The sequence below is a fragment of the Ostrinia nubilalis genome, chromosome 28 (genome assembly GCF_963855985.1).
Source record: "Ostrinia nubilalis chromosome 28, ilOstNubi1.1, whole genome shotgun sequence".
NCBI lineage: Eukaryota > Metazoa > Arthropoda > Insecta > Lepidoptera > Crambidae > Ostrinia > Ostrinia nubilalis.
This window is the reverse complement of record NC_087115.1, coordinates 5,443,590-5,455,663: the sequence shown is the minus strand read 5'-3', so window position 1 is coordinate 5,455,663 and position 12,074 is coordinate 5,443,590. Positions and strand designations below refer to the sequence as shown.

The 12,074-nt window shown below is 39.6% G+C and overlaps 1 protein-coding gene across 1 annotated transcript; it reads right to left on the bottom strand.

The window, feature by feature from the left end:
• Window positions 1–4,397: 4,397 nt before the first annotated feature.
• On the bottom strand, window positions 4,398–10,921 carry LOC135085219 (L-dopachrome tautomerase yellow-f-like). Its single transcript, XM_063979975.1, has 9 exons — window positions 10,810–10,921; window positions 9,683–9,841; window positions 8,494–8,664; window positions 7,749–7,865; window positions 7,006–7,182; window positions 6,157–6,320; window positions 5,523–5,706; window positions 4,842–4,944; window positions 4,398–4,600 (listed from the first exon to the last, which is right to left on the bottom strand). Exons 1-9 carry the CDS (start codon window positions 10,919–10,921, stop codon window positions 4,537–4,539), a joined length of 1,251 nt encoding a protein of 416 aa, XP_063836045.1. The 3' UTR covers window positions 4,398–4,536.
• Window positions 10,922–12,074: the final 1,153 nt, after the last annotated feature.

Sequence of the window (12,074 nt, the reverse complement as noted above, 5' to 3'; positions counted from 1 at the left end):
ATGAGCCGACACTAGCCCATGTTAGCATGGGCATATAAATGGTATGGTGAAGTCAGAAATTTGATATCATCATTTAAATTATTTTAATTTTCATACAAATCTGATTTTATAAATTTTATTTTGTATGAACATTTAAAAAATTAAAATGATGATATCAAATTTCTGACTTCACCATACCATTTATATGCATATGTTAACATGGGTTAGTGTCGGCTCATATACCCATTTACCTAACACGCTGTATAGAAATGAAGCTCTATTTTAGATTTTTTCAGGCATAGATTTGTACCAGAAAGCGCAGCGTAGGACGTCCACCCACAAGGTGGACCAACGACCTCATGAAGGTAGCAGGAAGGCGCTGGATGCAGGCCGCTACCAACCGTGCGATGTGGAAATCATTGGGGGAGGCCTATGTTCAGCAGTGGACGTCCTATGGCTGAAATGATGATGATGATAGATTACTTGACAAAATTTCGATATTTAAACCAATCACCATCAATCATCAACCAGGGTACCATAACCTACTGCCATCATCATCATCATCATCATCTCAGCCATAGGACGTCCACTGCTGAACATAGGCCTCCCCCAATGCTTTCCATGTTGCCGGGTTGGTAGCGGCCTGCGTCCAGCGCTTTCCTGCTACCTTTATGATGTCGTCGGTCCACCTTGTGGGTGAACTTGAATTGAACTGAATTTTTATGTAATCCCTTTGAAAACAAAATTCCTGTTATGTGTTACCATATGGGTCACTTAAAAAATAGGGATTGATGGTGAAAACGGGCATTATTCTACTCTGCCGCATAGTAGCATTTATCTTTGTTGGAATTGAAGCCTTATCTTTCAAGTTATTATTAATAACTGCATGCCTTTCATAGTAGCAGAAATCTTGTAAATCTTCATACTTGCCCATCTAGTCTATTTGCATTTTCCTTTCGTACCCACTACGTACTTCTATATTTATTAATACTATTATTTCTATTACTACCCTACTTTGAAATTGAGTGGGTAGTTTACTATCTTAGGCACAGAATAAATAATAGTCTTAGGTAGGTAATATTGTTTTTATTTACAACGGCTCGTGCATCTCACCTGATGGAAGTGATGATCAGGCCGAAGGTGGAAGCGATCTTCACCCGGAATCCTCAACCACGGAGGAACTGGCTATCTTACTTCGAAATGACTAAGGCTGAGATGCACCAACTTACTTTAACCGTAACTATGTCTATGACAATAACCGGTGTTTTTTGTATGGTTTTTGATTGATTATTTTTGACATTTATTAAAGTTAGTGAGATGCTGCAAATCTGCCTAACATTGTTGTTATGTGGTACGAACCAAATGGAGCAGACATTTTTTGCCCCTACTGGGAATCGAACCCAGGACCTCTGGGTCTGATGATATAAATATTAATACGTTTGACCGCCAATGAAAACCCAACCAGTGAAGGTCAAGTTTGTCCCGGGGCTACTACTGGTTAATCCCTGAAACTTTAACAGACAGTCTAAAGAAGAACGGTCATCTGTGACCCAGGCCCGACAGAAACGAGACATACCTCAGTTTTTTTGTCATGTCTTAATTAGATAAATTATATATTTTTTATATTCGAAATCTATGTATAACACCAAAATATTACCCTTTGTTTTTGTTCAGGCGTTATACAAAAACTAATACAAAATGCCTATTTATCACCAAAATTGGTAAATATATATACCTAAATGTCTATTACAGCTGCTATGGAATGAATCTAGGTGACCTGGAGATACAGCCGGATTATACAGGGTAGAAACGAGAAGTTACAAAATCCAAAAATTCAATGGTACCAGCTTCCATAATCTGTAATCTATTATTGGTACCATTTGAAAGAGCTTGTGAAGCACTTTCAGAATCAGTAACTAGTTTTTCGATATCTTGTATAGTTTAGAAATAATCGAGTGAGATCACTTATCGTTCCATATGTATAACCACCCTGTATAATCCGTCTGTATCTCCAGGTCACCTAGATACATTCCATAGCAGCTGTAATAGACATTTAGGTACATATATTTACCAATTTTGTTGATAAATAGGCATTTTGTATTAGTTTTTGAATAACGCCTGAACAAAAACAAAGGGTAATATTTTGGTGTTATACATAGATTTCGAATATAAAAAATATATAATTTAACTAATTAAGCCATGACAAAAAAACTGAGGTATGTCTCGTTTCTGTCGGGTCTGGGTTTTTTTTGTATGGGGCGTGACCGTTCTTCTTTCACATTTTACATTATTTATATCGATTTATTGATAACTAGCTTCCCGCCCGCGGCTTCGCCCGCGTGGAATTTTGTCTGTCACAGAAAACCTTTATCGCGCGCGTCCCTTTTTTTAAAACCGGGATAAAAACTTTCCTATGTCCTTTCCCGGGACTCAAACTATCTCTATGCCAAATTTCATCAAAATCGGTTCTGTGGTTTAGGCGTGAAAGCAAGACAGACAGACAGACAGAGTTACTTTTGCATTTATAATATTAGTATAGAGTATAGATATTAATTCTTGAATGAAGATAAATAAACAGGTCATGATTTTATAATAATATAATCAATTCAAGATGTATTTGTCAAGGTATTTATTGATATGAAGAAATATGTTGTTTACAATTATTTATATAAACATAATGTAAACATTACAATACGATAAATATATATTTTTAACTAAGTTTCCTGTACTGTAGATATTGTACCTATTGATATTTTTTTCTTACAAAAAATGTAATTTTTTAAAGATTTTAGTAACTAGCGGCCGCCCGCGACTTCGTACGCGTGGACCCCGTTTTACCCCCTTAGGGGTTGAATTTTGCAAAATCCCGTCTTAGTGAGCACCTAAGTTCTAAAAGGAACCCCCATGCAAAATTTGAGTCTCCTAGCACTTGTAGTTTCTGAGATTTCGCGATGAGTGAGTCAGTCAATCAGTGACCTTTTGCTTTTATAGATATAGATTTGTATTGCAAAAAATACTAATAGTCCCATTAGCCCCTCGTGGTAAGCTAAATAAGCTTGTGTTACGAGTGGGCTCACCACAATAGTCGAGCGGCGGTGGGATTCGAACCCGCGTTCCTCGGATCTCGAGTCGGCCAGTCCGACCCCTTCACCGTTCGGTTATCGTAACTTCGAAATTGAGATGGCATCGGCACATTTTAGGCGGGCTTGTCGCTAGAAAGCGTTCTCTTCCAGATAACCCAGAGGAAAATTTTAAATAAATAAAAATAGTACATCCAGTGTATTGACACTATTGAGTTCGTGACATTCAAAGTAGCCAATAAGATCGAGTGAGTTGCACTATCTTACTTTAACTTTAACCGAATAGTCTGTTAAAAAACACCGGTTATCTTTATAGTTACGGTTAAAGTAAGATGGTGCAACTTAGCCTAAATTTGTAACACGTCTTTGTTATAATTGAAATAAGGTTATGTAATAAAATTTTTGGCCACTTAGGGTGTCATGAACTATTTGACTCCGACTGTACTTAGAAGTATGTTCTGAAATAGTTTGACTTATGCCCGTTTTCACCATCAATTCCCTAATTTTAAAGTGACCCTACCTAGGTACAAGGTGGACCGACGACATCGTAAAGGTAGCAGGGAAGCGCTGGACGCATGCCGCTACCAATCGATCAACATGGAAAGCATTGGGGGAGGCCCATGTTCAGCAGTGGACGTCCTATGGCTGAAATGATGATGATGATGATGAAAGTGACCCCCATGAAAACAAAATTCCTGTTACCATAGGGGTCACTTAAAAATAGGGATTGATGGTGAAAACGGGCTTTAGACACATAATAAGTAATACATAGTACCAAGGTACTTTAGGCCTACTTGTAGTACCTACTTAGCCTACTTACTGATTTATCCTCTATTTTGTTTTTACCTGTTGCAATTTCAGCTTATCTTTAAGTTGTTTGCTTGGATATTCCCCTACCTGCTTTGTTCTAGTCTAAACCCAGGAAAACTGAATAAATATTGTTATTTTAAGGAATGGTATTTGTGTAATAAATATGAGGTAAAACCTATTTACTTACTGTTTACTTATTAATATATAAACTAAGTTTAGGGAGGAAAGCCCCAGTTATTTATATTTTGCGGGACTATTCCCACCTCTCGTTCCCACCGCTGCAACTCTTGTGTAGCCAGGATCTACAGCTTGACCGCCAAACTAACCAGTGAAGGTCAAGTTTGTCCCGGGGGACAGTTAAACTGTCATTACACCCGGGCACCCGCAACGAAATCAATCAGAAGAACATAGGAGTTCGAAGTTGAGGTTCGAATTTCCTCCAGTGCAAACTACCCCCGTTTGCACTGGAAGAAAGTCGAACCTCAACTATGGGACAAATAAAAAAACGGTTTGATCGATTTGTTCATTATTTCTTTATAAATTAGAATTATTAAAATGTCACAGAGATTCAAAAAAACTATCAGCCTATATTAGATTATTATTCAATAACACATCACAACTTTTAGTAATTATAATAAAAATATAAATAAATCGTCAAAATTCATAATTAATAATTCTTCTTCATTGATTTCTCGCACGGAGTTCCTCTGATCAATTCGTGTATTTTGTATCTGAAAAAAAAAACCAACCGAATTGAGAACCTCCTTCTTTTAGTGAAGTCAGTTAGAAACAAATTAAAAAGTTCGTACTGAAAATATCGACTGCTGAAATATTTTATTTTCAGAGATAGGTAGTTAAGATAGAGAAGGGGTTCATACTGAAAATATTGAATATCTGAAGAAGTCCCTGTCACTGGCCCATTCATTGTCCTGAAGCAGTGGTAGGATTTTTTTTTGTTTATTTCTTTCTTACCTCTGGATGAAGAAATTATCTTTATCTTGGTGCTGGGTGTTGAAGATGAACCTCGGTATTTGATTGGTCAGGACCCACAGCTCATCGCCTGATACCTTCAGATCTGTGGAAATTTATTATGTTTTATGTTATGGTCATAGTAGCCTTATCAACTAGGAAAAGCATCAACACCGTATCGCCTTTCGCTTGCTGTCAACCGCGAGGCGAGGCGTTTACGTTACGGTGAGGATAAGTGTGCGTTGCATTGTGGAGTTTCATTACGGTTATGAACTTACGATCCCTTTCTGGGTTGATAAATGTGCTACGGCCTTTATACGGCCCTTATAGTGATCGAATCAGAAATGAGGAGATCCGCATAATACGGACATAGCTCGCAGAATTTCTAAAATCAAGTGGCAGTGGGCGGGGCACATAGCTCGTAGAGACGATGGCCGTTGGGGCAGAAAAGTTCTCGAGTGGCGACCACGGGCTGGAAGACGTAGTGTGGGCAGGCTTCCTACTAGGTGGACCGACGATCTGGTAAAGGTCGCGGGAAGAGCCTGGATGCGGGCAGCGCAGGACCGTGCATTGTGGAAAACCTTGGGGGAGGCCTTTGTCCAGCAGTGGACGTCATTTGGCTGAAACGAACGATCGAGATACAGGTATGGGCCACTTTTAATTTAAAATGATACCAATAATTACCTGAGACATAAGCCAACTTCTCGCTGTCCTGTGAAGCAATGGCCACGGTCTCTGGTGACAGCTCGTCTTTGACATTCCAGCACAAGATGGCGTCCTGTGCGACGTTGGCGAAGAACATCACACCAGTGTCGTGGTGGACGTCATGGGATCCACTCTGGGAGTTCGCACCCCGGTCTCCTACTAGCTAGAAGTTAAAATCCATATTTATAAAAGAGCAAGATCACTGACTGACTGACTCATTCACTCATCACGAAATCTCAGAAACTACAAGTGATAGGAATCTCAAATTTTGTTTGGGGGTTCTTTTTAGAACGTAGGTGCTCACTAAGAACAGATATTACGAAACTCCACCCCATAAGGGGGTAAAACGGGATCCACGCGTACGAAGTCGCGGGCGGTAGATAAATCGTTTCATCCACGAAGACGTGCCCCACCAATTTTTGGTCGAAGGAAACGCGGGGTGCGAAAAGTTTGATCCGAGCAATCCGAGCGCCATTATTGTAGTGTGCGTGTGCACTCATAAATAATTTAGCGTGTACCGATAACACTCAAACATTAGCGGAGAATGGTGGGGCGCATCTTCGTGGATGAAACGATACCATAATGATTTCATCAAAATCTGTTAATTATTTACCTTTACGTGACCTTCCAAATCCCCTTTATTCTTCAAAACAGCAGTATCCACAGCGAACTCCTTGGTGGACACGAGGGGGTGGTAGTATGCTGTCCTTTTTCCTTCATCATCAGGTGATGAGAGAGCGATGCTGAAGATGCCATCCCTCCAGGTGATGACATGTCCTGGTGACGTTTAACATATATTGATAAACAAATTCTTTATTATACCTAGGTCTCGCGTTTAACTCAGTCAGTCAGAGGTATGGGAGCTACAATAGGTGACATTGACATTATGTGACGTGACATAGCATATAATTCTGCCCCCCTAGACAAAACGCACTTTTTGATCGAATCGAAAATCGAATCCGTCAAAACTCCATACAAAAAAGGGGCTTTTCGACCACTTTGCGACTGGTTTGCGATTATAATTTGCACTTTGTCTAGACCCACAGAAGGAGATCTGAAGTCTCGCTGATGTTTGACATCTCAAAAACACCCTCCAGTGCCGCTAGCAAACCACAGGACTGACTGAATTATTTAGGGCACTTATACACGTCCGAAATATAGCTTGCACTACCACAACTTCGGGATAACATCTGAGCTAACAGTGCCGGATCAGTAATTAGCAAATCCAGAGTGGAGGCCACGTAAGACAATGGTGGACCGACAACCTCATAAAGGTAGCAGGAAGGCGCTGGATGCAGGCCGCTACCAATCGATCATTATGGAAGGAGGCCTATGTTCAGCTGTGAACTTCCTGTGGCTGAAATGATGATGATGATGATGATGACGATGATGATTATGATGATGATGATGATGATGATGATGATGACGATGATGATGATGATGATGATGATGATAAAAATACCTGCAGCAGTAAAATTCATAGCCTGCTCTTCGTGTACAAAGCTAGGGTGGCTCATCCTCCAGCTCTCCTTAGTTTTGAGGGAGAACACCACCACACCTTCTGTTGCTAAGTCGTTGATGTAGGCGAAGGCATCCGAGCAAGCCTTCGGGTCTACATCTACTGCTATGGAAGTTAATCCTGTAATGAAGAAGATAAATTAGTGCATTAATTAATTAATATTATAATAAGTGCCCCGAAAAGGCAGGATAGTTAAAATATAATAAATAAGAAAAGACTTTAATGACACAGTAACATTTAAAACAGGGCAGGACTCAGTAATAACACTAAAAACAATGGTAGGAAATAGTACTGTGCATTACAGGCCCCCGCTCATTAAAAAAGAAAACAGTTAAAACTTAATAGGTAGTCAATGGTTAATAGTCAAAACTGTTTAAAAATCCAAAAGACAAAATCAAGTCAAAAGAGTGTTTACTCTTACTTAGTGTAGATAGATAGATTAGTCAATAAGTCAATATTAGTAAAGGTTCTGCCAAACCAACGCGATCACACGCGATCAGCCGGCGTGCAGCGATGGCGACCAGACTTAACATTGATCGCCATCGCTGCACGCCGGCTGATCGCGCGTGATCGCGTTGGGTTGGCCGAACCTTTAGAGTCAATTTCTTGGTCGTGTCAGTCCCTGAATGCTTTGAAGCTTTGGTGTTGAGAAGACAGAAGAAACTCTTAGAGGAAATCATTCTCACCTGCCGAAGTTCTTTCGTTGACTATGACGGACGGGTCCAGTTCATGTCTCAAGATCTCCTTATTGGTTCTGAGATCGAAAATGATGATGGCTGGTGGTTGAATTTGTTTTCTTACCCCTGAAAGATTTTAATTATTTTACACAAACATACGTAACGAAGCTGAAGTGGCAATGGGCAGGGCACATAGTACGCAGAACTGACGGCCGATGGGGCAGAAAGGTTCTGGAATGGAGGCCGCGTACCGGAAAACGCAGCGTGGGACGTCCACCTACAAGGTGGACCGACGACATCGTAAAGGTAGCAGGGAAGCGCTGGACGCAGACCGCTGCCAATCGATCAACATGGAAAGCATTGGGGGAGGCCTATGTTCAGCAGTGGACGTCCTATGGCTGAAATGATGATGATGATGATGACGTAACGAAATCGAATCTTAAATTAGGAGATCCGTAAAGGAATTAATGCCGCTGACATAGCCCGACGGATTAGCAAGCTTAAGTGGCAATGGGCAGGGCACATAGTACGCAGAACTGACAGCCGATGGGACAGCAAGGTTCTGGAGTGGAGGCCATGTAACGGACAGCGCAGCTTAGCGTATGACGTCCAACAGCAAGGTGGACCGACCACCTCATAAAGGTAGCAGGCCGCTACCAACCGGTGTGGAAATCATTGGAGGAGGCCTATGTTCAGCAGTGGACGTCCTGTGGCTGAAATGATAATGATGATGATAAACTGTTGCCAGACTTACCAGGGACTTCCAAATGGCCAGTGTCAACCATCCACAGCCTGTGACACGCGTCTACCCTCGGTCTGTATACAGATACGAACTTCTTGATGCTTTCATCATCAGGGTATGGTTTGAGGAGGGGAGAACTGCCTCCTCTCTTTAATTCTACGTAATTTAGAGTCGAAGGTATTCCTGTAAAGATTTAGTATTTATAGATCGTTTCATCCACGAAGACGCCCACCATTCTTCCGCTAATGTTTGAGTGTTATCGGCACACGCCAAATTATCCATGAGTGCACACGCACACTACAATAATGACGCTCGGGTTGCTCGGACCACACTCCCCGCACCCCGCGCGACCGAGACCAAAAAATAGTGGGGCGCGTCTTCGTGGATGAAAAGATCTATCGGTAAGTTAGAAAATTCTTTGATTCTGGGAATTATTCACCAATGTCGATGAAATTTTCGCTAAAATTATCTTTCACCTACGAATTTTAACTCGGTAGGTAGGATGCAAACGTTTCGCCGGCAGTAATATTTTGACAATGTTTATTGAGATAACTAAACACCCGATGCTTGCTTAAGCGAAGCGGCAAATCGAACGCACAGTGTTAAATTTTTTGTATTTTTTGTAATATTTGCACATCGTATGTACGATAGAATATGTTGGAAACTTCTCTTTTTATAACCATTTGTAACCGTATTCTGGCAAATAAATGATTTATTATTATTATTATTAAATAGAGCTCTGTGATTGATTCGTGTGTGACCCTGTGTCACGCGCACTGTAAGACCTTAAATAAATAAATAATCATCAACCCTCCCCAGCTCGTCTGACCAGTGTAGGGAGTGTAGTCAAAATCCTCCATTTGCCTTAATACTAAATTAGCATGGGTCGTGCTCCTGCAGTGGAGACTAAATGACCTGATGATTATGATTAGTTTACCTACCAAAATTTTTGTTTTGTCTTCTGTCATCCGCTTTGCACCGAGGGAAGACGAATTTTAAATTCGAACTCCTCCTATTTTCTTCAGAAAACTTTCGTTGCGGGTCCAATGACAGTTTAACTTTCTCCCTTGACAAACTTGACCTTCACTGATTGGGTTTTTATTGGCGGTCAAGCTGTAGATCCTGGCCACAGGAGTTGCAGCGGTGGGAACGAGAGGTGGGAATAGTCCCGTGATGATGATGATACTGTTATTCCACTTACCATATCGTCTCCTAGGCACGGTGATGAACACTCTATCCCCATAGACTTCGAATCCTATGGGAACATTGTTGTTTTGTATGAAAAACTTCTCAGAATCTTCCAATTCGTCATGAAAGTGTATGGCATCTGGCTTGTATTCATAATCTGTGCTATTTTTGTCTGAAAAATATAAATACTGAACCAATTTTGATATTTAAATGGGCCTTCGACGACCTCACAAAGGTAGCAGGAAGGGGCTGGTTGGCCGCTGTCAACCGCGCGATATAGAAATCATTGGGGGAGGCCTATGTTCAGCAGTGGACGTCCTGTAGATGAAATGATGATGATGATGATGAAATGGGACGAAACCTTCTATCAAACAAAAAAGAATATTGGAAATCGGTTCATAAGTAGATGAAGTTCTGCTGGTAGCAAAAAAAATGCAAATTGAGAACCTCCTCTATATTTGAAATCGGTTAACAAGACGTTTGAGTTTGAAAAACCGGGATAACAACTATCTTATGTCCTCTCAAGGTCTAAAACTACCTCCATAACATTTTAAACAAAAACGGTCCAGCCGTTAGTTACTGTTATGAAAAATAGCAGAATAAATGAATAAGACGCAAGGTAAAAATTACTCATAAAATTTAAATTACATACATACAAACATACAATTACATTTAAAGAGATCGATTCATAGCGATAAGACCGCCTAATTGTACCTTAATGTGTTCCTTTTCTTTCTATTCTTTTTTGTGGTGTGCAATAAAGAGTATTTATTATTATTATTATTACATTATGTAATTAGACTGAGGGGTAAATGGTCTCTCCAGCCCATCTAGCTAACCTGGGAAGTGCAGGTTAAATTCTCCATATAGATATGTCTCATTCTTTTTTGCCCTACCAGCGCTTCGAGACAAATATTCGGCAAGTGCTGAGAAGAAGCGCCGCAACAAACTCAGTCACCACTGTCTGCCGGTTTAAAAATATAAAAAAGTAGAAAGTTACAATACATTCAGAAGCAAGTTACTTATCACGCGTTCCCGTTGATAGAAGGTGGCCTTAAGACTCTCATCCAGCACGTGGCAGTTTTAAATATATTTCTTTAGTGGAGACTAAAATGACCTGATAATTAACTAGTTTCTTACATTGTACACCTCCAATCTTATACCCAATTTGCTTCCACGCCAAAACATTAAACGCCAATTTGCAGATAATTATCACGAACTCTTTAAACACTGTAGAATAATACCAGTACATCAAAAAGTATACTATAGCTTGCTAACAGAACAATATCATCGAGAAGAACTACGCGTGCCAATAAAACATAATAAACTAACCAGAAAAGTAAAAGATAAAAAGGTCTCAACTATATCTGCTAAAAATACCTACGGTGCAAGAACCACTCAGTACATCGTTCCGAGACTGGTTAATCTCCTGCCAACTGAAATAAAAGAAAAAATAAACACTAAAAATATAAAAATTATACTTAGGAAGTTCTTTTATAATAATAATTTATAATCAACATACCGTCGTGTTGCTAAATACCCATTAATCTACCTAATCTATAAATATTAATTGAACTACAAATAACATAACACAATGATAAAACTTACCCTTAACTACCTTAATATAAATTACTAAAACTATAACAAAACTTTCCTCTGACCAAACTATGCACTTATTACACATCTTACACAGAGTCATACTAGTTTACTAACTAAAATAAAAAAAAATATATATATTTCTTTGGAACAAGCATAACTTGTATTACATAAACATGAAGACACCCTGTAGGTACGTTGCAAAAAATAACTAGCGGAACGCTCGACCCGAGTCGACGTAGTATCGCGTCGTGCGACTCACCTCCAGCTGGCAAATTTATTGATACCTACCGCCTTCCTATAATATTAATTTTTATACTTATAAGCTATTGCGATGAATGTGCAATGTCACAACAAACATTTTTATGTTTAGTGATATAAGAAATGTTAGATTATAAGCCTAACCTTGTAATTAAATTAAATAAATAAAAAAATAAAATAACATCGTTATATCTTCTATTGTCATGGTATTTATCACAAAAAACTAAACACACATATAAAAACACACAAAGCACTGCTAGTTTGTCCATTTCGTCTTAAAAACAGTTTTTACAAAGATGTTTGTATTGGCACGGCGTTCGTAGAATTCGTTATGGTCATTTGCGGTCGTTTTTAAAGTCTGCTGTCTACCTACATGTGTAAGCTATATTAAAATAAGTATTGAAAATATAGTGGGTAAGTTTGACAGCTCAAAAATGGTCTACTGCCTTAATGTGTACTAGCGCTTTGCCCGCGGCTTCGCCCGCGTGAAGTTTTGTCTTGTTCAGAAAAACTTTATCGCGCGCGTCCTTGTTTCAAAAACCGGGATA

Excerpts from the sequence above, each read along its gene's own strand:
- LOC135085219 (XM_063979975.1), bottom strand. The coding sequence starts at position 10,921 with ATGTACTGGTATTATTCTACAGTGTTTAAAGAGTTCGTGATAATTATC. Across the intron at positions 8,665-9,682 it reads CGTGCCTAGGAGACGATATG|GAATACCTTCGACTCTAAAT; the intron begins GTAAGTGGAATA and ends AAATCTTTACAG. Across the intron at positions 7,183-7,748 it reads CAACGAAAGAACTTCGGCAG|GATTAACTTCCATAGCAGTA; the intron begins GTGAGAATGATT and ends TCTTCATTACAG.